Source organism: Schistocerca gregaria, chromosome 10 (genome assembly GCF_023897955.1).
Source record: "Schistocerca gregaria isolate iqSchGreg1 chromosome 10, iqSchGreg1.2, whole genome shotgun sequence".
Classification (NCBI taxonomy): Eukaryota; Metazoa; Arthropoda; class Insecta; order Orthoptera; family Acrididae; genus Schistocerca; species Schistocerca gregaria.
This window is the reverse complement of record NC_064929.1, coordinates 219,077,819-219,104,609: the sequence shown is the minus strand read 5'-3', so window position 1 is coordinate 219,104,609 and position 26,791 is coordinate 219,077,819. Positions and strand designations below refer to the sequence as shown.

At 46.1% G+C, this 26,791-nt stretch overlaps 1 protein-coding gene across 2 annotated transcripts in view; it reads left to right on the top strand.

Annotated features, from left to right (window-relative positions):
* LOC126293512 (protein AAR2 homolog) overlaps window positions 1–26,791 on the top strand; it is a 126,796-nt gene that overhangs the window by 32,634 nt on the left and 67,371 nt on the right. For both annotated transcript variants that reach the window (XM_049986763.1, XM_049986762.1), the window contains exon 2: window positions 21,777–21,892. In XM_049986763.1, the coding sequence (XP_049842720.1) occupies window positions 21,777–21,892 (116 nt within the window). The remainder of the gene's footprint in view (window positions 1–21,776; window positions 21,893–26,791) is intronic.

The following is a 26,791-nucleotide window of genomic DNA, read 5'->3' as shown; positions in this document are numbered from 1 at the left end:
CACCCTCTGTTCCACTCGCAGATCGCGCGATGGAAAAACGACTGTCTGAACGTCTTAGTACGAGCTCTTATTTCCCTTATCTTTGAATGATGAGCATTTTAAAGTTGGTGGTAATAATATATGCTCTACATCCTCGGTGAAGATTGGATATCGGAATTTAGTGAGCAGCTCCTTCTGTTTAACGCGTCCCCTATCTGCAAGTGTGTTCCACTTCAAGCTTTCTATGAGATTTGTAATGCTATTGCGATGGCTAAATGTACCAGTCACGAATCTTGCCGCTCTTCTTTCGACCTTCTCAATCTTGTGAATCAGATCCAACTGGTAAGGGTCCCATACAGACGAACAATACTCAAAGACCGGACGAACTAAAATATTGTAAGCTATTTCCTTTGTTGAAGGACTGCATCGCTTCAGGATTCTACCAATAAACCGCAATCTAGAGTTCAACTCACCCGTTATTTGTGTAATCTAATTGTTCCATTTGAGATCATTTCGAATAGTCACACCCAGATATTTGACTGATGTTACTGCTGCCAAAGACTGATCATTTATTTTGTACTCATACATTAATGGGGATATTCGCCTTGTTATACACAGTGGGTTACACTTACTGATATTGAAAGATAACTGCCATTTGTTACACCACTCATTTATTTTCTGCAAATCCTCATTGATTTGTTCACAACTTTCGTGTGACACTTTCCTGTAGACTACAGCATCATCGGCAAACGGTGTAAGGTCACTGTCAATACCATCAACCAGATCATTTATGTGAATCCTAAAAAGCAGAAGACCTATTACGCTGCCCTGGGGCGCACGTGAAGATACTCTTGTTTCTGTTGAAGTTACCCCATTCAGGACGACATACTGCTCTCTGTCTGTTAGAAAACTTTCTATCCAGCCGCATATGTCTTCGGATAGACCGTAAGCGCGCACTTTTTGGAGCAAGCGACAGTTCGAAACTGAGTCGAACGCGTTTCAAAAGTCGAGAAATATGGCATCAACCTGGGAGCCGGTACCTAGAGCCTGTTGTATATCATGCACAAAGAGGGCCAGCTGTGTCTCGCATGACCGCTGTTTCCTAAAACCGTGCTGGTTTCTGCAGATGAGCTTCTCAGAGTCTAGAAAGTCATTATGTCTGAACACAAAATATGTTCCATGATTCTACGACAAATCTACATCAGTGAAATTGGCCGGTAAGTATGTGCATCCGATTTTCTACCCTTTTTATAGATTGCTATGACCTGAACCTTCTCGCAGTCCCGTGGAACTTTCCACTGTTCTGATGATCTCTGATCGATGATGGATAAGAATGGTGCTAAATTTGTAGCATAGTCAACATATAATCTAAAAGGGATACCGTCTGGGTCAGATGCCTTCCTGGCATCTAAGGATCTTAACTGTTTTACAATCTCAGATACATTAAACACTATGTCGGCCATCCTTGTGTTTGTTGTTATTGTAAGGAGGAATGGTGCTGCAGTCCTCTATCATAAAAAAGTTTTCGAAAGCTAAGTTTAAATTTTCTCCCTTCTGTTTATCATCATCAGTTACATTATCCATACCATCAGCAAGAGAAGGTATTGAATTGTTTGTAGCGTACATAGATTTTACGTACGACCAAAATTTTTTGGGTTATTTTTAGAATATGCAGATAAAATATTGCTTTCAAATTCAGTAAAAGAGTCTCTCATTGTCCTTCTGACAGCTGCTTTCATTTCGCATAATTTCTGTTTGTCAGCAGGGCAGTGACTACGTTTAAAACGACTGTGCAAAATTCTCTGCTTTTTCAGCAACTTCCTAATATGTTTGTTGTACCAAGGTGGATCCTTACCCTCTCCTATACTTTTGTTAGGCATATATTTCTCTAGCACATGGTGGACAATACCTTTAAATTCCGACCAAAGATGCTCAGTATCTTTTGTGTCCCGCAGTGAATGCTTGGAGCTGACTATGAAGATATTCATTAATGACACTTTTATTTGCTTTCCCAAACAAGAAAACTCTTTCTTGAAGCAAACAAGTCTCTCGCTTTACGTCACAGACTACTAATGACTTCACACGCCCAACCGAGGTGTCATATCTCATGCTCCAGTAAGTTCTTCAAAGTTACTGTCCAAAGTTCAAAGTTTTCGCAGTACACACATAAGCAGACATATCTAGGTGGGTGTGAAACTTACCATTTAAGTCATAGTATATAAAATTTTGATCTTCCAATATGTAAAGTTGTACAGTTGCTCTTATAAATTGCAAAAGTTTCTTTAATAATGCAAGTCATGTACCTCTTCACTTTCACAACTTTTTGACCTTCAACTGTTAAAGTTATACTGACTTTTTTGTTGGCACTCTGTTGAGAACAGTCCCATTTATCTTCCAGATAAAAAGACTGCACTATTTGAACTTGAGCTACCTCTACAGAATGACCGTAATAGGGATCTGGTCTTCCCAAGACTCCTTTTACAGACCTCATATTTCTTGATTTTTCTACCACGTACTTTGATACTGATGGAACATGCTTCAGAATTGTTTTCTTTGAAAATGTATCCGGAATGATAGGTAAAACTTGCACCTTTGCACTGTCGGATGCACAATATTCAATAGCTGGATTGATATTTGTGAAAAATTCGTGGCAAGAGTGCTTTGGTTCTTTCTTCTGAAGATGGAATTTCTACTTTGAAGAGTGTGGTCAGTTTTCCTGTAGTGTATTCATCAATAGCTTTAGTAGTTTCTCTGCACTTTCTTGATGCATAGAGCTTATGACTCGACTTTGCTGACCACGGTTCCTTAACAGGAATAACACCTACCTCTGTAGTTGACTGATTCTTGGTATTTAATTCTTCCTCTATTGATGCAAAATCTGTTCAGATACTATCATTGTTGTTCTGTGAAAACATTTAGAACACAAAAAAGTCGTCACTGGGAAACATCTTCACTTTCAAACAGAGTCTTCAAATGAGAACACTGATTCCCAACGTGAACAAAGTCTGTTTTTTTTTTGTGTTTTTTACATATCACTCTTTTATGGATATGCAAATAATCAGCCCATTTCACTCTCCTGTGACCCCAGTCAGAAGACGTTTCAAACAGTCCTTTTCACCAAACACACCGCTTCTGTGTCAACTTGCAAATTCTTCACAAAAACACACAACTCACTGGATGGTCTCAGATTTCGTAGAAGTCCATCCAGCAAACAAATTAGCACCGAACAACTACAATACAGAAACCTGCGATGAACAACCACGACAAAGAAACTGACCAGAAACTACAACAAAGTGTAAGAAATATCTACAGCAATGAAAGTGCAAAGAAATAACTGCAACAAAGAAATTAGTAAAAAACAACTTCAGAGAACCCTTGAAAGTTAAAAAAAAGATTTCTTAAAATAAAATGTGTCCAACTTAAAAGTTGAAGCTGTCCTTTACAGAGAAAATAGTACTACATGGTACTAATCAACAGACTGGACTGGTATTAAATGAAACACCAAGTTTACTGTTCCCAGAATGAAATTTTCACTCTGCAGCAGAGTGTGTGCTGATTTGAAACTTCCTGACAGATTAAAACTGTGTGCCCAATCGATACTCGAACTCGAGACCTTTGCCTTTCGTGGGCAAGTGCTCTACCGTCTGAGCTACCCGAGCAGGACTGACGACCCGTCCTCAAAATTTTACTTCCTCCAGTACCTCGTCTCCTACCTTCCAAACTTCACAGAAGTTCTGCAGAACTTGCAGGACTAGCACTACGGGAAGAAAGGATATGTGGAGACACGACTTAGCCACAGCGTGATGGATGTTTCCAGAATGAAATTTTCACTCTGCAGTGGAGTGTGCGTCGATTTGAAACTTTGGTCCAGCACACAGTTTTAATCTGCTGACATCAACTTCCCAGAAGCAAGAAACATAACAATGAGCCCACAAGCACCTTGCCGTAGATCACAACCAAAGATAAACAAATATGGGACCCCCCCATAAGGCCTGTAGTGAACTGTAGGAACAACCCAATATTCAAACTCAATAAAATGCTCTTCAGAATTCTCAAAGAAGCATACACATTCAGTACTGAGAGAACACTTAAAAACACAGCAGAATTTACACAACATGTCAGAAATGTAGAAGTTCCTGGTGGAGACACACTTGCCTCATTTGACATACAAAATCTTTATTCCTCTGTGCCAGTAGATCTCACTACAACAAAAGCAAAAAAAATCCCATCAACCCACATCACTGAACTAATGGACCTGTTTGAATTCACACTTTCCCACAACTGCTTTAAATTTAACAATAAAATCTACAAACAAACATGTGGCCTGGCAATGGGCTCAAACCTTTCTGGATTGTTAGCTGAAATTTTTATAAGTAATTTAGAAGACAAAATCCTAAATTCCAATCGCCACCTGCTCAAAAATGTTGTCTTCTACTACAGATATGTAGATGATACCATCATTTTAATCTGTACCCCCCTGTGGGTTCGGGGGTAAGAATAGGCCCACGGTATTCCTGCCTGTCGTAAGAGGCGACTAAAAGGAGTCTCAAACGTTTTGGCCTTGTGAGATGGTCCCCTAACGGGTTTGACCTCCATCCTTCTAAATTTTCCGAAGAGCGAGCCGATTTGGGAAGGGTGCCTTACAAGGAGCGATGTGTCCATCAAGCATTACCATCTCTAGCCAGGTTTGTCATCATCGCTTAGCAGTCCCGCTCACCTACCATCTCTTGGGCGTGGATTTGTTCTTGGGTGCGGTTTCTTGCAGTCTGCTATGCTGTGCCGCTTTATGCGCCAATGACGATATTGGACTACATCACCTGAAATCCAGCACGGTAGCCAGTCCGTTGTGGTGGGGCCGCCATGTACCCTGTTGGTTGTAGCCCCCTGACTACACAGGGATCGCTCTGCTGATGCCAGCGCCGTTAACTCCCCACGTATGCCAAGGAGTAGATGCCTATCTCCTTGGGGCATTGGGACTCCCGGCAATGGCCATCCTGCCAGGTGGTCGTTGCTGAGGCTGGGTGGCGCCCGTGGGGAGGGCCCTTGGTCGGAGTAGGTGGCATCAGGGCGGATGACCCGCAATGAAGCGTGGTACATCATCTCCCGCTGGTGGCCAGCTGCCAGCAGTCTCTAAGCGTTCCAGGGCTCAATACAACGCAACTACATATGACCCCAAATCGTTCCCCTCCCTGGCTACACCATGGGAGGAACGAAAGACTAAGGATGCCAGCGAACCAAACTCGCCCCGCTACCTGGTGTGTACGAGAGCTGATGGTGAATCCTTTACATCCATGAAGCCTCAGTTCTTCGTCGAGCACTTAGAGGACAAGTTCGGGGAGGTGGAGGGCTTGTCCAAAATGCGCTCGGGCTCGGTTTTGATCAAATCGGCGTCCTCCGCCCAGTCCCGCCGGTTACTCGATTGTAACAAGCTGGGGGATGTTCCGGTTACAATCACGCCCCATAAGAGTCTTAATATGGTCCAGGGCATAATATTCCATCGGGACCTTCTATTGCAGTCCGATGACGAGCTTCGCGCCAATTTAGAGCGGCGAGGTGTTCACTTCGTCCGGCACGTACATCGTGGTCCAAGGGATAAGCAGGTTGCCACCGGTGCCTTCATCTTGGCCTTCGAGGGTGATACTTTACCTGAGAAGGTCAAGGTGATGGTCTATCGTTGTGACGTCAAGCCATATATCCCTCCCCCGATGCGGTGCTTTAAGTGCTGGAAGTTAGGGCATATGTCTTCCCGCTGTACTTCCGGCCTCACATGTCGAGATTGTGGACGCCCATCACATCCCGATACTCCATGTGCTCCGCCTCCCATCTGTGTAAACTGCGGAGAGCACCACTCACCTTGCTCGCCGGACTGCAGGATCTACCAGAAAGAGCGCAAAATCATGGAGTATAAGACCCTGGACCGCCTGACATACACTGAGGCCAGGCAGAAGTTCGAACGCCTCCATCCTGTTCGAATGCCTGCCTCTTACGCTGTGGCTACTACTGTTATGGCCCCATTAGCTCTCCCTCAGACTGCCACTTCTCAGAGCCGGAATGCTACGCCTGCCCCCTTGATGGTGGGGGGCACTTCACTCCCTGCTGCTCCTGCACTACCTGCCTCAGGAGCAGCAACCCCCCAACCATCGGGGACATCAGTCCCCACTTCTAAGCTGGGGAAGCCTCAAACTTCCCCTGCTCGAATAGCACGGAAAGGGTCCCTTGGGTCCCTTCCTTCCCATGTTTCCGCCTCTGGGAAGGGTGACGTCAGCCAATGGAAGAAAAGCAGACCAGCTTCTGATCGCAGGGCTTCCCGCTCCTCCTCCGTCCCGGAGACTGACTCGCTGGAGCCCTCCCAGCCAATGAAACCCAAGGACCAGAGAGACAAGACGAAGAAGAAGACCTCTAAGGCCAAGGACCACGCGGTGGCATCCACCCCACTGCTCCCTACAGGCTCTGCGTCCGAGGATAAGGTGGAGATCCGGGCGTCCGCTGAGGACCTGGATCTCGCCGGACCCTCAGACGCCATGGAAGCAGATTGTACTGGTCCTCCATCGGTGGCAGCAGGTGACCCAGTGGCGTGATCTGCCTCCTCGGCCCCTTCACGCCTTTTTCGGACATGGACAAAGCGATACTCCAGTGGAACTGCAGCGCTTTTTTCCACCACCTTGCTGAGCTTCGCCAACTCATCAGCAGTCACCCTTTCCTCTGCATTGCCCTACAGGAAACTTGGTTTCCGGCAATGCGGACCCCTGCCCTACGTGGGTATCGGGGTTATTACAAGAACCGGGCAGCTTATGAGAGGGTATCTGGTGGAGTCTGCGTCTACATCCTTAACTCTGTCTACAGCGAATGTGTACCTCTTCACACACCTTTAGAGGCTGTCGCTGTAAGGATGTGGACGCCTCAGCCTATTACTGTCTGCAGTTTGTATCTTCCGCCAGATGGTGATGTCTCGCGTCATGTGTTGGCTGCATTGATAGCACAACTGCCTCCTCCTTTTGTGTTACTGGGCGACTTTAACGCCCATAACCCCCTGTGGGGTAGCGCCGCGATTACTGGCCGGGGTAGAGATGTCGAGACTCTTCTCTCGCAGCTTGACCTCTGCCTCTTAAACACGGGAGAGCCGACACATTTCAGCGTCGTCCATGGCACATTTTCGGCCATCGACCTTTCTATCTGCAGCCCCGGACTTTCACCATCCATCCACTGGAGTGTCCATGACGACTTATGTGGTAGTGACCATTTCCCCATCTTTCTGTCACTACCACAGCGTCACTCTTCTGAACGCCCCTCCAGATGGGCTCTGAATAAGGCTGATTGGGGCTTGTTCTCCTCTCTCGCCACTATCGCACCTCCTTCCCCTGACACCATTGATGCGGTGGTTCAGTCGGTCACCACCGGCATCGTTTCTGCGGCGGCATTTGCGATTCCCTGTTCATCCGGGTCCCCTCGGAGGAGGACTGTGCCTTGGTGGGCGCCCGAGATCGCAGAGGCGATTAGAGATCGCCAGCGGGCTCTTCAACGCCATAAGCGGCACCCGTCCTTGGAGAACCTCATCGTTTTTAAACAGCTCCGTGCCCGTGCCCGACGCCTTATTCGCCAACGGAAGCAGGAGTGCTGGGAACGGTATGTTTCCACCATTGGCGTCCGTACCTCTGCATCGCAGGTTTGGGCTAAGATTAGGCGACTCCATGGCTATCGGCCGCCTGTCTCTGTCCCTGGGCTTTCGCTGAATGGAGTGGTGTGTACTGACTCCGACACGATTGCGGACCGGTTAGCAGCGCATTTTGCTCAGTGTTCCGCATCTACGAATTACCCACTGGCCTTCCGCTCCCGGAAAGAGCGGTTGGAAAGTTGGAGGCTTTCCTTTCACACGCGCCACGCGGAGTCGTACAATGCTCCTTTCAGCGACTGGGAATTCCAGAGTGCCCTATCTGCTTGCCCTGATACGGCTCCTGGGCCAGACCGCATCCACAGCCAGATGCTGAAACACCTCTCTGTGAATTGCAAGCGACGCCTCCTAGATGTTTTCAACCGCATCTGGGTTGAGGGTGTGTTCCCATCTCAATGGCGAGAAAGCATCGTCCTCCCCGTGTTGAAACTTGGCAAGAACCCGCTGGAGGTGGACAGCTACCGCCCCATAAGCCTCACCAACGTTCTTTGCAAGTTGCTAGAACGTATGGTGAGCCGGAGGTTGAGTTGGCTCCTCGAGTCTCGAGGCCTTCTGGCTCCGTCTCAGGGTGGGTTCCGCAAAGGCCGCTCTGCCGTCGATAATCTGGTCTCCCTAGAGTCTGCCGTCCGTACAGCCTTTGCACGCCGCCAACATCTGGTTGCCGTCTTCTTCGACATGCGGAAGGCGTACGATACGACTTGGCGATATCACATCCTGGCCACACTTCATGGGTGGGGTCTTAGGGGCCCGCTCCCGATTTTTATTCAGAATTTTCTGTCGTCTCGTTCCTTCCGCGTGCAAGTTGCTGCGTCCCATAGTTCCTCCTGGGTCCAGGAGAACGGGGTCCCACAGGGGTCTGTCCTCAGTGTCTCCCTGTTTTTAATTGCGATCAATGGGCTCGCTGAGGCGGTGGGATCATCCGTCGCAGCTTCGTTGTATGCAGACGATTTCTGCCTCTACTACAGCTCCGCTGGCATTGCAGTTACTGAGTGCCAGCTGCAGGGCGCTATCCGCAAGGCGCAGTCGTGGGCTGTAGCGCACGGCTTCCAGTTTTCGGCCGCTAAGACCTGTGTTGTGCATTTCTGCCGGCATCGCACGGTTCACCCTGAGCCATGCCTTTACCTTGACGGTGAACCTCTTGCTGTGGTAGAGACGCATCGGTTCTTGGGACTGGTATTTGATGCCCGGTTGACTTGGCTGCCTTATATTAGGCAGCTTAAACAAACATGCTGGCGGCATTTAAACGCTCTCCGTTGCCTTAGCCACACCGGATGGGGTGCCGATCGGTCCACCCTTCTCCGGCTGTATCAAGCGCTGATCCAGTCCCGCCTTGATTATGGGTGTGTGGCTTATGGTTCGGCATCGCCATCAGCGTTGCAATTGCTGGATCCCATCCATCACTGCGGGATCCGACTCGCCACAGGAGCATTTCGGACAAGCCCTGTTGACAGCTTACTTGTGGAGGCTGGTGTTCCTCCATTGCGGATCCGGCGCGACCGACTTCTGGCCGCTTATGCTGCCCACGTTTGTAGCTTGCCAGGGCATCCCAACTACCGTCTCCTGTTCCCGCACTCGATCGTCCATCTTCCAGACAGGCGGCCCCGGTCAGGGTGTACGATCGCGGTTCGCATCCGGGCTCTACTGTGTGGGATTGAGTTTTTTCCTCTCCCGCCTGTTTTCCGGGCCAATCTCCGTCTGCCCCCTTGGTGTGTGCGCCGACCATGCATTCGGCTGGATTTGGCACAGGGTCCGAAAGACTCGGTCCCTCCTCCGGCCCTCCGCCGCCGCTTTGTTGCTCTCCTTGCCGAGTTTCCCGGATCTGCCGTGACCTATACCGACGGTTCGATGGTCTCTGGTCGCACTGGTTACGCTCTTACTCTAGAGGATCATTGTGAGCAACGGTCGCTGGCACCCGGGAACAGTGTATACACTGCCGAGTTGGTTGCCATCTATCGCGCCCTAGAGTATATCCGCTCCCGCTCAGGTGAGTCCTTTGTCATCTGTAGTGACTCCCTGAGTGGTTTACGAGCTCTTGACCAGTGCTTTCCTCGTTCCCGTCTGGTGATGGCCATCCACGAGTCGCTCCATGCTCTTGCCCGTTGCGGCCGCTCCGTGGTCTTTGTTTGGACCCCAGGTCATGTCGGCATCCCGGGCAATGAGCGGGTTGACACGCTGGCTAAACAGGCAGTGAGTTCACCGGCTCTGGAACTCGGCCTTATGGAGTGTGATCTCCTGTCGCTTTTGCGCCAGAAAGTGCTTGGTGCCTGGGGTGACGAGTGGCGCACCCTGCCCACGCCCAACAAACTTCTGGCGGTGAAGGAGACGACCCGTGTGTGGCGCTCCTCCATGCGGGCCTCTCGGAAGGACTCTGTCGTCCTCTGCCGGCTGCGCGTTGGCCACACGTGGCTGACGCACGGCCATTTGTTGCGCCGGGAGGACCCACCGCTATGTCGCTGCGGGGCAGCTCTGACGGTGGTCCACATTTTGGTGGACTGCCCGCTTTTAACAGGACTCAGGCAGACGTTTGCGCTGCCTGATACCCACCCTGCCCTTTTATGTGATGACGATGCTATGGCGGACCTCGTGTTGAGTTTTATTCGGGCAGGGGGTTTTTATCGTATGATTTGAGTGTTTGTCCTTTTATTTCCTGTATTGACTTGGGCCTTTGGCCTGTGGTTTTAAACTGTGGGTTTTAATGTCATTTGGTGGTTGGCTTTTCCTTATTTTCATGGTCGGCCAACCACCTTCACACTCGGTGCGATTTTAGTTCCGTTTGTCTGGTCTTTGTCTGCCTTTCTTGTATTGTGTCGTCCCTTCTCTCAGTTCTCCGTTTTTAACGACTGACAGTTTTTATTTCGTGTGATTTTATCGTGGAACAAGGGACCGATGACCTTAGCAGTCTGGTCCCTTCAATCCCACACCCAACCAACCCCAACCATTTTAATCTGTGGCACTAAAGATGAATCAGTGAGTTGAAACAGTTACTCAATAATTAGTATGAAAGTATAAAATTCACAGTTGAACATCAAACAGATGACAGTAATAAATTTTTTAGACCTTCCTGTTACAATAAAGAACAACATACATCAGTTTGAAATCTATCGGAAGTGTACGACAACACCTACTACGAAACACAGCTCTCGCCTCCCCCCTCTGTCCCCCCCCCCCCCCCCCTTTTCCCGTGAGCCCAGGGGTTAGAATAGGCCCAAGGTATTCCCGCACGTCGTAAGAGGCGACTAAAAGGAGACACCGTTCGACCTTTATGTGCTGGTCCCTATAGGGTCTGGCCTCCACTTTTCAAAATTTTCCCGAAGAGAGAGCCGATTGGGGAAGAGCGCCTTACACCGTGCATTCTATCTTTCATCCATTGAAATGTGTAGCCCACTATCACGTCATGGCATTGCAGTCCCACTCGTCCTTCGTCTCTTGAGCGAGGACACCTTTCTGGGTGTGTATTCGTCCACCCACTGTGCAGTGTCATTTTCTGCGTCGATGATGACCGTGGAATTCTTTGCACCCCATATCCGGCACGGTAGCCAGTCCGTTGTGGTGTGACCGCCACTGTCGTTTGTAGTCCCCTGACTGCACAGGGATCGTTCTGCCAATTCCTGTGTCCGTAACTCCCCACGTATGCCGAGGACTAGATGGCCGTCACCCTGGGGCATAGGGACGCCCGGCAATGGCCATCCTGCCAGGTGGCCTTCACTGCGGCTGGGTGCGCCCGTATGGGGTTGGCCCCTCGTCGGAGGGTGTAGCGTCAGGGGGGATGACACGCGATGAAGCGTACCACGTCATCACTTGCTGGTGATCAGACTACAGCAATCTCTAAGCTTTCCAAGTCTCAGTTCAACGCAAGGAAGTATGATCCTAAATTGTTCACCCCCCCGGCCACACTGTGGGAGGAATGCCAGGCTGAGGGTGGCTGTGAACCTTATTTGCCCCAGCACCTCGTATGTACGAGAGCTGATGGGGCTCCTTTGTCTCGATGAAGCAAGCCTCAGTTTTCCTAGAGCATTTAGAGGACAAGTTTGGGGAGGTGGAAGGCTTGTCCAAAATGCGGTCAGCGTCAGTCTTCATAAAAACGGTGTCCTCTGCCCAGTCGTGGGCATTACTCCTTTGTGACGTGCTGGGGGATATTTCCATTACTATCGCGCCTCATAAGAACCTAAATATGGTCAAGGGTATTATATTCCACAGGGACCTCCTTTTGCAGTCTGACGACGAGCCGTGCACCAACTTAGAGCGACGAGGAGGTCATTTTGGTGTGTGCATCGGGGTCTGAGGGATAATCGGGTACCCAGGTGACACATTACCCGAGAAGGTCAAGGTGATGGTCTATCGCTGTGATGTAAAGCCGTATATCCCTCACTCTATTTGGTGCTTTAAGTGCTGGATGTTCAGCCGTGTCTTCCCACTGTGCTTCCAGCGTAACGAGGAGAGATTGTGGACGACCATCCCATATCCCATCCCAATACTCCACGTGCCCTGCCTCCCATCTGTGTCATCTGCGGAGAGCAAATTCCCCATTGCTCAACAAACTGCAGGATTTTACAGCGAGAAACGAAAATCGTGGAAAACGAGACCCTGGACAGACTGACCTACATTGAGGCTAAGAGGAAATTTGAGCACCTACACCCTGTGGCTATTACCTCCACTTACGCTGCCGCTACGAGAACAGTTGTAGCCACATCAGTTCTGCGAGCTCCAGTCAGCTCTCAGAGCCGGAAGACTACACCTGCAACCTTGATGGCGAAGCGCACCTCCCTCCCTGTTGCTCCCACACCACCTTCGTCGGGGGCACTGTCACCCCGACCGTCGTGGTCACAAGCCCGCACTTCTTCGACTCCTCTCACTAGTAAGGGGCCCTTGTGTCACTCCCTTAACAGGTTTCTGCTAGTGTGAAAGATGACACCTGCCAGTGGCTGAAGTGTCCAAAAGCAGCTGGTCGTAGGACTTCACGATCATCCTCAGTCCCGGAGACTGAATCGGTGAAGCCATCCCTGCCAGACAAACCTAATGATCAGCGAGAGAAATCCAGAAAGAAGACCCCCGAGACCAAGTTAATTGCGGTGGCACCCACACTACCACTGCCTACGAGCTCTGCATCTGAGGGCGAGGTGAAGATTCTGGTGTCTGCCGAGGACGTAGATCTCGTCAGACCCTCAGACACAATGGGTATAGCCTGTCCAGGAAAGAAGTCAGTGGCGTAGACTGCCTCGTTGAGTGTTTCGTGCCTTCCCAGTCCCACGATCGTGTCATCCTCCAGTGGAATTGCGGCGGTTTTTCCCACCACCTGGCTGAGCTGTGGTAACTGTTAAGCTTTACACCTGCTTTCTGCATTGCCCTTCAGCAAACCAGCAGTGCTGACCATTGCCCTTCACGACTGCAGGAGATATGACAAGAACTGTAGCGAATACAATAGTGTGTCAGGTGGAGTTTCAGTTTATGTCGTGAACTTGGTTTGTAGTGAACCTGTGCCCTTCAAACTCCTCTTGAAGCTGTGGCTGTCAGGATACGGACAATGCACGGAATAACTGCACTTTATATCTCCCACCAGAAAGTTCGGTACCCCTAAACGTATTGGCTGCACTGATTGATCGACTCCCTAAACTTTTCCAATTTTGGGGAGATTTTAACGTCCATAACACCTTGTGGGGTAGCACCACGCTTACTGGCCATGGCAGAGCTGTCGAAAATTTACTGTAGTAACTCAGCCTCAGCCTCTTAAATACTGGGGCCGCCACATTTTTCAGTGTGTCTCACGGTAGTTACTCGGCCATTGATTTATCAATTTGCAGCCCATGACTTCTCCCATCTATCCACTGTAGAGCACAACACCCTGTATGGTAGTGACCACTTCCCCATTTTTTGTCGCTTCCCAGTCGTCGTGACCACAGACGCCTACCCATATGGGCTTTAAACAAGGCAGACTCGGTGGCCTTCACCTCTGCTGTCACCATTGAATCTCCCCCACACGGTGCCACCAATGTTGTATTGAGCAGGTCGCTAGAGTGGAAAACTCGATCCCTCGTTCTCTAGGGTGCCCCAGTGAAAGACAGTCCCCCGGCTCTCACTGGAAGTCGCCGAGGCAATTAAATAGCATCGAGGAGCTCTACAGCGACATAAGTGGCACCCTTTGCTAGAGCACCTGATAGACTTCGAGCAGATCCGTGTCCCCATTCGCCTGCTTATAAAACGAAAGAAACGGGAGTGTTGAGAGAGGTCCATTTGGACCATTGGGTGCCATATGTCACCTTCCCAAGTCTGGACGAAGATCAGATGTCTTTTTGGGTGCCGGAATGCGACAGGTGTCGCTGACATTAACATCGACGGCGTACTCTCTACCGACACAAAAACGATTGCTGAGCACTATGCTCGAGCCTCTGCATTGGAAAACTACCCCCTAGCCTTTCGCACTCTGAAACAGCAGCTCGAAGGGAAAGTGATTTTGTTCACTACATGCCACAGTGAATCCCATAATGCCCCATTTACAGAGTGGGAGCTCCTCAGTGCCCTTGCACATTGCCCCGTCACAACTCCTTTGCCAGATCCGATATACAGTCAGATGATTAAACATCTCTTGTCTGACGATAAGTGACTTCGTGGTCTTCAACCGGATCTGGTGTGATGGCTCTAGTGGGAGAGCACCATCATACCAGTGCTCAAACCCGGCAAAAACAATATTAATGTGGATAGCTATTGGCCCATCAGCCTCACCGAGTTTTTCTGTAAGCAGCTGGAACGTATGGTGTGTTGGCGATTGGGTTGGGTCCTGGGGTCACGTGGCCTACTGGCTCCGTGCCAGGGCAGTTTCCGCCATTCGCTCTACCGCTAACAATCTTTTGTTCCTCGCACAGCGTTTTCCAGATGCCAACACCTTGTTGCCGTCTTTTCTGATTTACGAAAAGTGTATGATACCACCTTGTGACATGATCTCCTTGCCACATTATACGAGTGGGGTCTCCGAGGCCTATTCCCGCTTTTTGTCCAGAATTTCCCGTCACTTCGTACTTTCCGTATTCAAGCTGGTGCCTCCCATAGTTCCCCCCATATCCAGGAGAATGGGGTCCTGCAGGGCTCTGTATTGAGTGTATCTCTGTTTTTAGTGGCCACTAACGGTCAAGTTGCAGCTGTAGGGCTGTCTGTCTCACCCTCTCTGTGTGCAGACGACTTCCGCATTTCGTACTGTAGCACCAGTACTGGTGTTGCTGAGCGGCGCCTCCAGGGAGCCATCCACAAGACGCAGTCGTGGGCTCTAGCCCACAGCTTCCAGTTTTTGGCTGCAAAGTCCTGTTTACGCACTTGTGTCGGCGTCATACCGTTTGTCTGGAACCAGAACTTTACTTTACTTACATTCCCCTCACTGTAGTGGAGACATATCGATTTTTAGGACTGGTTTTTGATGCCCGATTGACTTGCTTCCTCACCTTCGTCAGCTTAAGCGGATGAGCTGGCAGCACAATAATGCCCTCCGCTGCCTGAGCACCAACTGGGGTGCAATCGTTTTACACTGCTGCAGCTCTACAGAGCGCTTTTTCAATCCCACTTCGACTATGGGAGTCTGGTTTACAGTTCGGTGGCACCTTCCGCTGCATTTACTCGACCCAATGCACGACTGTGGCTTTCGACTTGGGGTGGTACCTTTAAGGATGAGTCCGATGACCGGCATCCTAGCGGAGGCTGGAGTCCCTCCCCTGCAGCTCAGGTGTGCACAACTGCTTGCCACTTACGTTGCATATGTTCGTAGTTCTCCTGCGCGTCCGAATTACCGTCACCTTTTCCCACCCACGGTCAGGGCTCACGAATGCGGTTCGTGTCTGGTCCCTGCTGTCTCAACTGGAGCCCTTGCCTTTACCACCTGTACTCGAGGTCCATTCGTGTCCACCTCCACGGTGCACACCTAGGCCGCGGCTTCACCTGGACCTTTCAGGTGGCCCAAAGGACTCGGCTCTCCGCTGTCACTTCCTCTCGATTCTCGATATGTACCGAGGCAGTGAACTGTTTACACTGACTGCCCGATGGCTGTTGGTCATGTCAGCTTCACGTATGTCTGTGGAGGACATTTTGAACGGTATTCATTGCCTGCTGGCTGCAGTATTTTCACTGCAGAGCTGGTGGCTATATCTCTTGCTCTTGAGCACATCTGTTCATGCCCTGGGAAGTCGTTTCTTCTGTCCCCTGATTCCTTGAGCAGCCTATAAGGTATCGACCAGTGCTACCTTCGCCATCATTTGATAGCGTCCATTCAGGAGTCCATATATACCCTGGACTGGTCCCGTCGTTCAGTGGTGTTCATGTGGACCCCATGTCACGTCGGCATCCTAGGCAACGAACTTTCTGACAGGCTATCTTAACAGGTTACGCGGAAACCACTTCTGGAGATGGGCATCTCTGAACCTGACCTGCATTCTGACTTACGCTGTAGCGTGTTTTGGCTATGGGAGACTGAATGGCATAACCGTATGCACAACAAACTGCGTGTCATTAAGGAGACTACAAATGTGTGGAAGTCTTCCATGCGGGCCTCTTGCAGGAAATCAGTTGTCCTCTGCTGGCTCTGCATTGGCCACGCTTGGAGACCCGCCGCAGTGTTGGTGTGGTGCCCAGTTGACAGTGGCCCATATTCTGGTGCACTGTCCCACTTTGACTGCCCTGCAACGAAATCTTCGGTTACTGGACTTGTTGCCGCTAATTGCCTCATCGGCTAATTTTAGTTTTAAGTTTTATTCGTGTGGGTGGGTTTTATCATTTGATCTAAGTTTTAGCACATGTCCTTTGTCTCTCTGTGTACTCGACCCTAGTGCTTTTAGGGTGGAGGTTTTAATGTGTTGCAGAGTGGCTGGCTTCTCCTTTTTTATTCTCATGCTCAGCCAGCCGTGGTAATCTGCTTTCTTGTTTTTAATCTCTTTTATCCTGTTTCTTGCGTCTCCCTGTTGTTTTCGTGTCTGATTTTGTCAATTTTAGTGTTTGTTCTCCTTCTGTCATTCTTGTAGTTTTCTCCTTTCTTCCAACTGTTTTTTTGTAGGTCTTGATTATTTTGCCCCCCCCCCCCCCACACACACACACACCTACCTACCTTAATGATTACCATAAATATTTAGTTATGTTACCATGACATCCCCCAAATGTTCAAGGGATTAATCCCATTTACAAATATATCATCACACCAACAGGTTGTACCCTCTGTCAGCTTAAAACTATACGTACATCAACTACTGGCACAAACTGTGCATCCATCTGTATATTTGAAGCATTAACAAATGTATTACCTCAGCCTTTAGTCAGTTATTACATGTAACAGATGTACTCCTAAGAACCCCTGCTTTGAAAGTTTGCTCTCATCCAATCGCTCCTCCACCCCCTCTCTCTCTCTCTCTCTCTCTCTCTCTCTCTCTCTCTCTCTCTCTCTCTCTCACTTTCTTGTTCTCTTCCTCTCGCTCTGCATCGAGCCTTTCATTTCTGTCTGTGCATCACAACCAAAATTGTTATCTGTGTATAATTTTACCTCTGTAGGCAACACAATTATCGCACTTAAAAGTTGCAACATGTTACCTTATTGTATAAACGAGTATAAAGTTCAAGCTATATTAACTGGACAAAATCGGATTTATATACCACCTGAAATATTTATTACAACACATGTGTTCAACATCTCAAAACAAAGATCTCCAAAATTCTTTAAATATATTCTGTAAAATTCTTTAGAATTTATCCTGTAATAATGTTGTTATGATGTATACTCTTTGTACTTTGTGGTAATGTTTCTCTTCTGCTTTATGAGCCTTGCACCTAATAGTTTCCTGACGCCATATTTGTTTACAAAATACGATAGTATACATGTGACGTGTTACGACAGTGAAAGGAACCTGTGACCATTGTAGGAACTCTATTTTAATTATTTTATTTCTACTGTTAGATATACATTCTGATCTTTGTCAGAATTATTTTGTTTCTCCCACTAGACAGTGCCACATGTTCCTCCAAAAAATTGTAACACAACACACAGACATATGTAGTACTAATAAACGTATATCCACCTGATGATGGAGGTTTAAATCTTCGAAACGCGTTGTGGAGATAAATAAATAGGTTTCATTTAATGTCAGTAACAGTCGCGGTAAAGCCTAACCAAAATTGTTTGCATTTAAAGTGGACTGGCATTTTTGGGAGGAAAAATCTGCAAATTATGAAAAAAATTCAAAAGGTGACAGTAAAAGAACTTTGGCAGACATGTTCAAACAGAGGATACCATTGTAATCATAAAGCAATTATCTTTAAAATAAAACAAACTCTAACAAAATGTCTAGATCTGTTATAGAGATACAGCAATTTAAAATTTTTTCTGATATTCGCATCTTCAAAATGGTGTTCGCAGCAGCATGTTTGCAGGCCTGTATCTCGGAGCAGGAATTTTTTTGGAGGAAACAAAAAAATGTGTTTTTTACTTACTCCTGAATTTTAATATATGCTAAATTCAATAACTTTCTAGTCTGCAGCTCGTGGTCTTGCGGTAGCGTTCTCGCTTCCCCGCGCGCAGGCTCCCGGGTTCAATTCCCGGTGGGGTCAGGGATTTTCTCTGCCTCGAGATGACTGGGTGTTGTGTGTCTTTCATCATCATTTTACCATCAATGACTCGCAAGTCGCCGAAGTGGCATAAGCTAGAAAGGACTTGCAATTCAGCGGCCGAACACCCCACATGGGGTCTCCTGGCTAACAATGCAGTACGATCATTTCATTTCAAGACTACGAAGGTAACCCCCCTGCCAGAAGTGATACGGATTGTGCCTATTACTGTCAACAATGTTGGGAAACAACTGAAAGTGTTAAAACTGAACAAAGTTCCAGGGCCCAATGGAATTCATATAAGATTCTACACTGTGTTTCCTGCTGAGTTAGCCCATCTTCTGACTATAATCTGTTATAAATCCCTTGAACAAAAAACTGTGCTCAGTAGTTGGAAGAAATCATAGGTCACACCCATGTGCAAGGAGGGTAGTAGATGTGATCCAGAAAACTACTGTCCAGTATCCTTGACACAGATTGGTTGTAGAATCTTAGAATATACTCTGAGTTCAAACACGATGAGGTATCTCGAACAGAATGACCACCTTCATGCCAACCCACATCGTTTCTCAAAACATCAAACATATTATGTGAAACCCAATTTGCACTTCTCTCACACGACATACTAAAAGCTTTAGATGAAGACAGTCAGTCAGATGCAGTATTTCTTGATTTCCAAAAAGCATTTGAGTCAGTGCTATTATTGTCAGGAGTTTGATCATATAGGTAGAAAGTGGCATTTGTGGCTGGATCGATGACTTTCGCAGTGTGTTATTTCGGATGGAAAGTCATCGTCAGATGTAGAAGTAACTTCGAAAGTGCATCGGGATTCTTGCTGTACGTTTTGTATAATAATAACCTCGCAGACAGTATTAATAGTAACCTCAGACTGCTTGCAGATGATGCGGTTATATATAATGAAGTACTGTCTGAAAGAAACTGGATGAGAATTCATTCAGATCCTTGTAATATTTTAAAGTGGTGCATAGACTGCCATCGTGCTTTATACATTCAGAAATGTAAAATTGTGCACTTCACAGAATGTAAAAACCTAGTATGCTGTGACTATAATATCAATAGGTCACAGTTGGAATTGACCGACTCCTACAAATAGCTGGGTGTAGCACTTTGTAGGGATATGAAATGAAGCAGGCTCAGTTGTGGGTAACACAGGTAGTAGACTTAATGGGTAGAATACTGGGGAGTGCAGTCGGTCTACAAAGGATATTGCTTACAAATCGCTCGTGTGACCTGTTCTAGAAAATTGGTCGAGTGTGTAACAAATAGGGCTTGTGGGAAATATTGCACGTATGCAGAGAAGTGTGCCATCAATTGTCAGAGGTTTCTTTGATCTGCGGGAGAGTGAAACAGGAACTAAACGTGAAGACTCTTGAAGATAGATGTAAACTATCCCGAGAAAGTCTGTTAACAAAGTTTCAAGAATTGGCTTTAAATAATGACTCTCAGAATATACTAAAACCTCCACATATTGCTCACAAAAGGTTCACTAGAACAAGATTAGAATTATTACGGCAGATATACAGGCGTTCAAATATTTATTCTTTGCGCACTCCGTATGTGGACGGAACTGGAAGAAACCCTGAATGGTACCACTTCACAATGGTTTGCAGAGTATAGATGTAGATGTGTGTGTTCCTACTTAACATTTTCATCAGTACACAGTCAGTTGTAATAAACTTTATGTCTGCTAGTGTGTGTTACAGTATTAGTAACTTACTGAAAGAAACGGAAAAGTAGGATTAACTACATTGGATTTTATGTGCTTTTCCACAAGTCATTCCAAATCTACACTTAAATGGTTATTTACCAAAAAACTTTCCCCAATGACTTCCCATCTCCTTGACCTTCACACTTTAGAAAATTTTGATATTGTGTTTGTTTATTGTCAGTATTATTGTGTACTTGATTTAGGCCTCTTAAGGGTCACATAAATAACTATTTCCAATGTAACTTTCAGTTTACCAGTAATTTTTCAATCATTCAGGGTGGTAGTGATCCAGAAACTGTAACCACCTCCATCCTCCTCTTTTTTTTTGGGGGGGGGGGGGGGAGGGGGGTTTATGGAAATCCAGAAACTTCCTTTGAATTGGTTATTGTTGTTCAGTGCAGCCACTTGCACTATCAAGAAATTTCTTGGTTGTCATGTTCAAATATTCTGTCGCATATTCTATTTATTATTATTATTATTATTATTATTATTATTATTTTGTAATTTAATTGTTCAACATTTATTGTTTTACCTTTTTTTCCCGTTGAGTTATTTCTGTGTATGTCATTACATGTTCTGTTACCTTATTTCATTGGCACAAGGATCCAGCTGATAAAGTAAATCATTAAAAATTATTTTATGGAATTTTGCTTTCTTACGTCACTGTCAGAATGGCTTACTGACAGTAATATATTAGATTGGAGCATAAGATTGTATTGTTTTTGTTTTGCATGTCAGTATTTATTACGCCAGAAAATAGAGTGCCGAGCAGAGAAATTGGATCATTTCTAACGTATTGTTCAGTGTGAGGTCAGTAGAGGGGTGACAGCATCAGATTCAGCCAGAAGCATTTGCACCATGTATGGGGATAATGTCATTGGGGAGAAAACACTGAGAAAATAGTTTTGTTCCCTTTGAGCAGGATCGTTCTGACACTAGTGACACTCCACATTCGAGAAGACCTTCGAGGTTTGACGGAGATCACTCAGTCGCGTTAATCCACGGCGATTCACATCGGTGTACTCGAGAACTAGCACGTGTGATGAGCTGTGAGCGTACCACTGCCGTGTGACATTTGCATCCACTGGGAAAGATTCAAAATTCAGGTGTACGGGTACTACACGTACTGAGCCAAAATCACAAAAATCAGCGGCTGGCTATATGTGCAGCTCACCAGTTGGCTCGTGAACAGCACTGACCATTCCTATCTGGTATAGTCCCCGGTAACAAGAAATTGTGTTTTTATGCTAACATAAGGAAAAGAAAGGAATGGTCGAGGTTTAGCAGAGTGGCAACTCACCTTACAAAGACTTGTGTGCAAGTTACGTATCTCGTGGAACAGTGACGGTTTGGTGTACTGCGAATTACTTCCCCCGAGATGTTACCGTCACTGCCGACATTTATTGTCGAGAACTGAGAGGTCTTGCAGACACAATCCAGGAACGGTGACCGGGGAGACTGTGTGAAGCGGTTCTAGTCCACGATAATGCCTGCTTGCATTCTGCTACATTGACGAAGCACACTTTCCATTCGTTCGGCTGGGAAGTCATTTCACATCCACATCCACCTTATTCACCTGACCTTGTGCCTTCAGATTGTTGCCTTTTCCCTTCTCTATCGAAAAATGTTGCAGGAGTCTCTTTTCTGTAGCTCTATGAGTTCTTCGCCTCGAAACTGCGCGATTTCTAGTCGCAGAATTGAAAAGTCCCACTGTGACGGACTGTCGTAAATAGTGAAAAAGACACTATTATTGATGACTAAAATCTCTGTTACATCTGTCTGTTGCATTTATTAAATTTATGCGAAATACACCGACCCAGTATTTTGTGCTTGCAGTGCAACTGACCAGCTGGGTGATACGGCACCACGGTCTGGCTTTATGTACGACTTCAAGGCGTCTGAAGTTGTTGTCAGGAGGTGGGACAAGGATGCAGAGGACCTGGACATTAAAGGTCAGCCCCCACGTGATATCTTCTCTCGGTGCTGTAACATCTAAATATTCCATTTCTAAAATAAAGTGGAGACAAATCCCAGACAGGCACAAAATAAGACTGCTAAACAAGTAAGCTTTCGACCAAAAGACCTTGTGAATGAGCACACACACACACACACACACACACACACACACACACACACACACACACACACACACACACTCGTGCAGACACAACTCGCGCACGTGTGACCATTGTCTCTGATTTGTGTTTGTGTGAATGTCTGCGTGTGTGTTGTCTAGTTCACAGGAAGGCTGTTGGGCAGAAAGCTTACTTGTTTAGCAGTCTCTTTTTTGTGCCTGTCTGCAATTCGACATCTCCATTACACGGTGAGTAGCAATCTATCCTTTTCATAATATTGTCATTGTTCCATCGTGGATTTTCCGTAGTTTGATTACTAAAATAAAAATTAGTGTTACTGTGATTTGTTTGCTTACAGTTTATGTGATTTTTCTCTTTGTTCTAGTAGGTGTAAAAAGAAACTTCAGTTGCTTTTTGTCGTGTAATGAACAGGTCTTTCAGCTCTGCATGAAATTGACACTTGTCACCTTCCTCTCAGCTCGGTGTTCCCTCACGTACAACTTGTGGGCGTGTATCTGTTGCTCCATCTGTGCATGTCATTTGGTACTTCTTTCCACTTCCTCAAAACTCTGTGTCTGTGGGAACTTCCTGATTGCACCTTGATCCTGTAAATTTGATGATTATAATTCCTCAAGATCTTTGTTGTGTTTGTTGGTGCCAGTTGGACCTAGTAATATTATATTCCAAGAATATGTGAATCTGGTGGGTTGACCCATTCCTTATGCACGGCCTGTGAGTTGGAATCTTCACATGCGCAGTGTAAGTGTGATTTTAGGAATCTGCCTTTAAATTTCTGCATAGAGTTTTGGGTGATGCATTCCATCTCATACGTTTTTTCTCATAATGTTATGTTCTTTTACGTCTCATTGTTTTTATAATTTTAGTGTTGGATAGTAAGAGTCCCTGATGCGCTAAGTGCTTGTGACTCAGTCTCTTTCCAGGAAAACATTATTTGTTAATTGGAATGCTCTTTTTATTTTCTGAAAGTTTCGATTATGTGGCCTCTATTGAATTACAATTTTCAGTGATCCAGTCACCTAAGTATCTAAATTCCTTAACACGGAAATCTTCCTCATTGCCAATTTTGAGCTCGTTATTTTCATATCGGTCACAAAATTATTATTACTATTTTCCCTGCTTTTTCCAGCAATATTTAAAGTTGCTTTCATGTGTCAGTGATACCTTTTCCAAGTAGTGCTAAGTCATCTGCAAAGAGTAGACATTCTAATTGTAGCTGAGGCTTTACTTTATACAGTGGGAAATGTTCGAACACATCGAGTGTACACTGTGGAGCGGAGGCAGCACAATACCAACTGATGTAACCATTTTCAAAATATGAGACAGTGAAATTATTACAATAAATGACATACGTGAAATGTTACCACCACCGAGCGAGGTGGCGCAGTGGTTAGCACACTGAACTCGCATTCCGGAGGACAACGGTTCAATCCCGCTTCCTGCCATCCTGATTTAGGTTTTCCATGATTTCCCTAAATCGCTCCAGGTAAATGCCGGGATGGTTCCTTTGAAAGGGCACAGCCGACTTCCTTCCCCATCCTTCCCTAATCCGATGACACCGATGACCTCGCTGTTTGGTGTCTTCCCCTAAACAATCCAACCCAAATGTTACCACTCTCGTTATTATGTCAGATAGGTAATGCACATAGTAAGTTCGTCATATTCATGATTTCCTCTTCAAAGTAACATACTGTACTTATTATTTAACACAAAGTGACAATAAAGTTCAGTTATTCATGAGCAGCTAGTTGAGACTATGTATGAATTTCAAATGACACGATGAACCGCATATGGATTCAAACCCAGATCATGCAGACTAAGCAAAGATTTTGCGACTGACGGAAGCTAACAGTCATTCCTGACTAGGCATACAGAGAGTGATATACCTCAATTTTAGAGAGTATCAATTAGAAAATATCAAGTTCAAATTACATAGCCTCCAGTCAGCAAGAGAAAATTTCCAATGAGTGGGCTGCTGTGGTGGGGCGAGTTACACAAGAGAGGTGGTCATTTGCGTAAGTATAGGAAAGAGCACACCACTCGAGACGTCGAGCGAGCTGGGCAGAGCAGATCGAGAGGTCTAAGTGCACGGAATCAGAGTGAAACGTGGCTTCGCGGGTGTTAAGGCACACAAGATGATTAAGATCATCCGCCAAAAGAGAACCTCTCGGGCAGGCGACAGGCCTGGGCATTGGTGTCACCGAGGAGCAGAAAGGGTGGAGGAAGCTGAGCAACAAGCTGCATCAGGTCCGCCCTAGTGACAGCAGAAGACGAAGTGATATAAATGGTGCAGAGGGAAAAGGTAAATTCAGGAAGGAAAACTTGGGCAGAATCTGCTTGCAGGTGGGTGTGCAAGGGGATAGGACGATGAGAAACATCATCTCGTAGAAGCAGCACGACCCCACCACGAGCAGGAATGCCCACTGTAAGGGGATGGTCCATCCGCAGCGAAGTAAAGTGGGAAAGAGCAAATTACGTAACGTAAACATGTTAAACGGACGCCAATTCCTACCCAGCAACTGTTAACGAACTACGAGAGATGTTAAATATTGCTTCTTCACAAGTAAATAACTTGAAATGCTGTGAGGTAAAGCTATGTGTTGGACGGGGATTCGAACCCAGAACCTAATCGTATTGTTATCGAAGCACAATCAACTGTGACATATCGGATTTTGACTGGGAATCGAACCCCATACATACCGTTGTTGACTACACACAAAGAGACGTCAGCTGCCGAATTTCCGAATTTTTCTCCACCAGCAGCTCGGACTACATCGTTGAACTTGCAGTGATCTCGCAAATAGTTCTGTATCTCATTGGGAGTCAAAAATGTCAGATATCGTTAGTGTTGACAACGAATGAAAATACGCTAAAAATCAAAATTATTATTATCAACCAGCAGATAAGTGTTCTCATGCTAGAGCTTGATAATACATAATGAAAACTTAAGTGCTGGGCCAGGATTCAAACCCATTCACGCGCAATATGTGGAGATGTTGAGGAATCTGCAGTTTTGAACAAACAACAAATTGTAGTCAAGCTGTACTGTCATGAAGGGTTCAAATTCCACGTTAAGGGCGGTCTGAGTTGCATTCCCAGTTCAGAACCACTTTTATCGACATGCAGAAGTTCAAATAAAAGATGGAATAAGTGTCCTGTGTCCCTACATGGCGTTTGTTTTGTCACTAGAAATAAATAACTAGTGCAAGATACTGGTGCTAGAGTTTCTACATGTCGCCACTCCTGACTTTATTGTGGTTCAACGTGATGTCTAGGTAGAGAAGGAATATCATGTTTAATGTGAATTTCAGACCTCAACGCCATTACACCTTCTTCACTTGCCGTAGCCAGAAGAGAACAGAATTTCTCTCTCCCTATCAAAAACCACCGGCAGCAGTTGGACTTGAACCCAGACCATAAGTATATGAACCTATCTTGAATCAAACAGACCACCAAATCCTCTTCTCTGTGACTCATATAACACCGTTGCGCCACACTGGATGAGAATTCTGACACACAGGCTCCCTGTAGTGGTTTGCAGCATGTTCAGTACATTCATTTACTTAGTTGACCGTATCGCCATGAACTAGCTGCTTCGGCTACCCAGTCTTTACATTCGACTCTGTTTAGTAATTGCCGAAATAAAAATCACGTAACTGCCACATACACAGAACTGCCAACAGTGTAGGATGCAGAAATTTAAATAGGAAGTGTTCCTTTCCACTTGAGCTACTCTATTGCGCTATCTGTTTGTTGAAAACATCGTGCAGTGCAAAATAAATGCTGTAACTGTCTGTCTCTCAGATGTCTAGATTCGGCCGTATGCGGTATCTCAAAGCACTTTGGAATGCGGAACTACTGGAGGAATTGTTGGTGACTTCTGGAGCTTCTGTAGCTACGTGTCAGCTAGAAGCAGAACGGTAAGCGTCGCGCACTGTAGATAAGACGTCGCGAGTTCATTCACTGCTACAATTTTAAAACACAATTCTGCTGTCTGCTGAAGTTATCTATCTAATGGAACTTTGGACATAATTCCCTTCACTTCTCAACCCATAATAGTTGCATGTGGAAAAAATGCTAACTTCTGTGACATTTTGTTCTTTTCAAGTTTAATAGGCGACTAGGCAGCACATGCATCTCGAAACTTTTGTATTTTTTATGGGGAGAGCACACCATGCCAAAATACGTCAGAAAAGTATTTTCTACATTAGCTGTCGTATGTATGGTAGTAGCAGTATATTCTTCTTCAAACCTTGTTTGACAGCTTTGACTCAGAACAATAAACTGCATGTGCATTGTCAGACTGTTATAGATAACATCAGAGAATTCGCATATTTCGTTGATGATTAACTTCTCTCTCATGTTTACTATTGTTTTAACAACACTAAATGAAACCTTACGAAGATTGTGCACTGTATTATAAGAAATGAAATTAAACTACCCACAATAAGCTAATGACAAAAGTCTGTTTTAATAAAACTGAGTATCTGTATACAAGCGTGCCTTTATCGGCATGAATTAGTAAAATACTACTCACTTAGCTTTCGATTGGGTCTGTGTTTAATTGGTATGCAGTGTGGTACTCAAGAGGTATGCAAATGTGGCATTTCATAAATAAAGTTGTGAATTCCTAGAAACCCAAAATTTGCTTGTCGGCAGTGGAAAGAGGCGTTACCTGTTGCGGCATTGTAAGTTTTTCACCATTGCACTATGAGCCGAAAGTATTTTCTTGCGATTTTGTTATCGATGTTTGATACT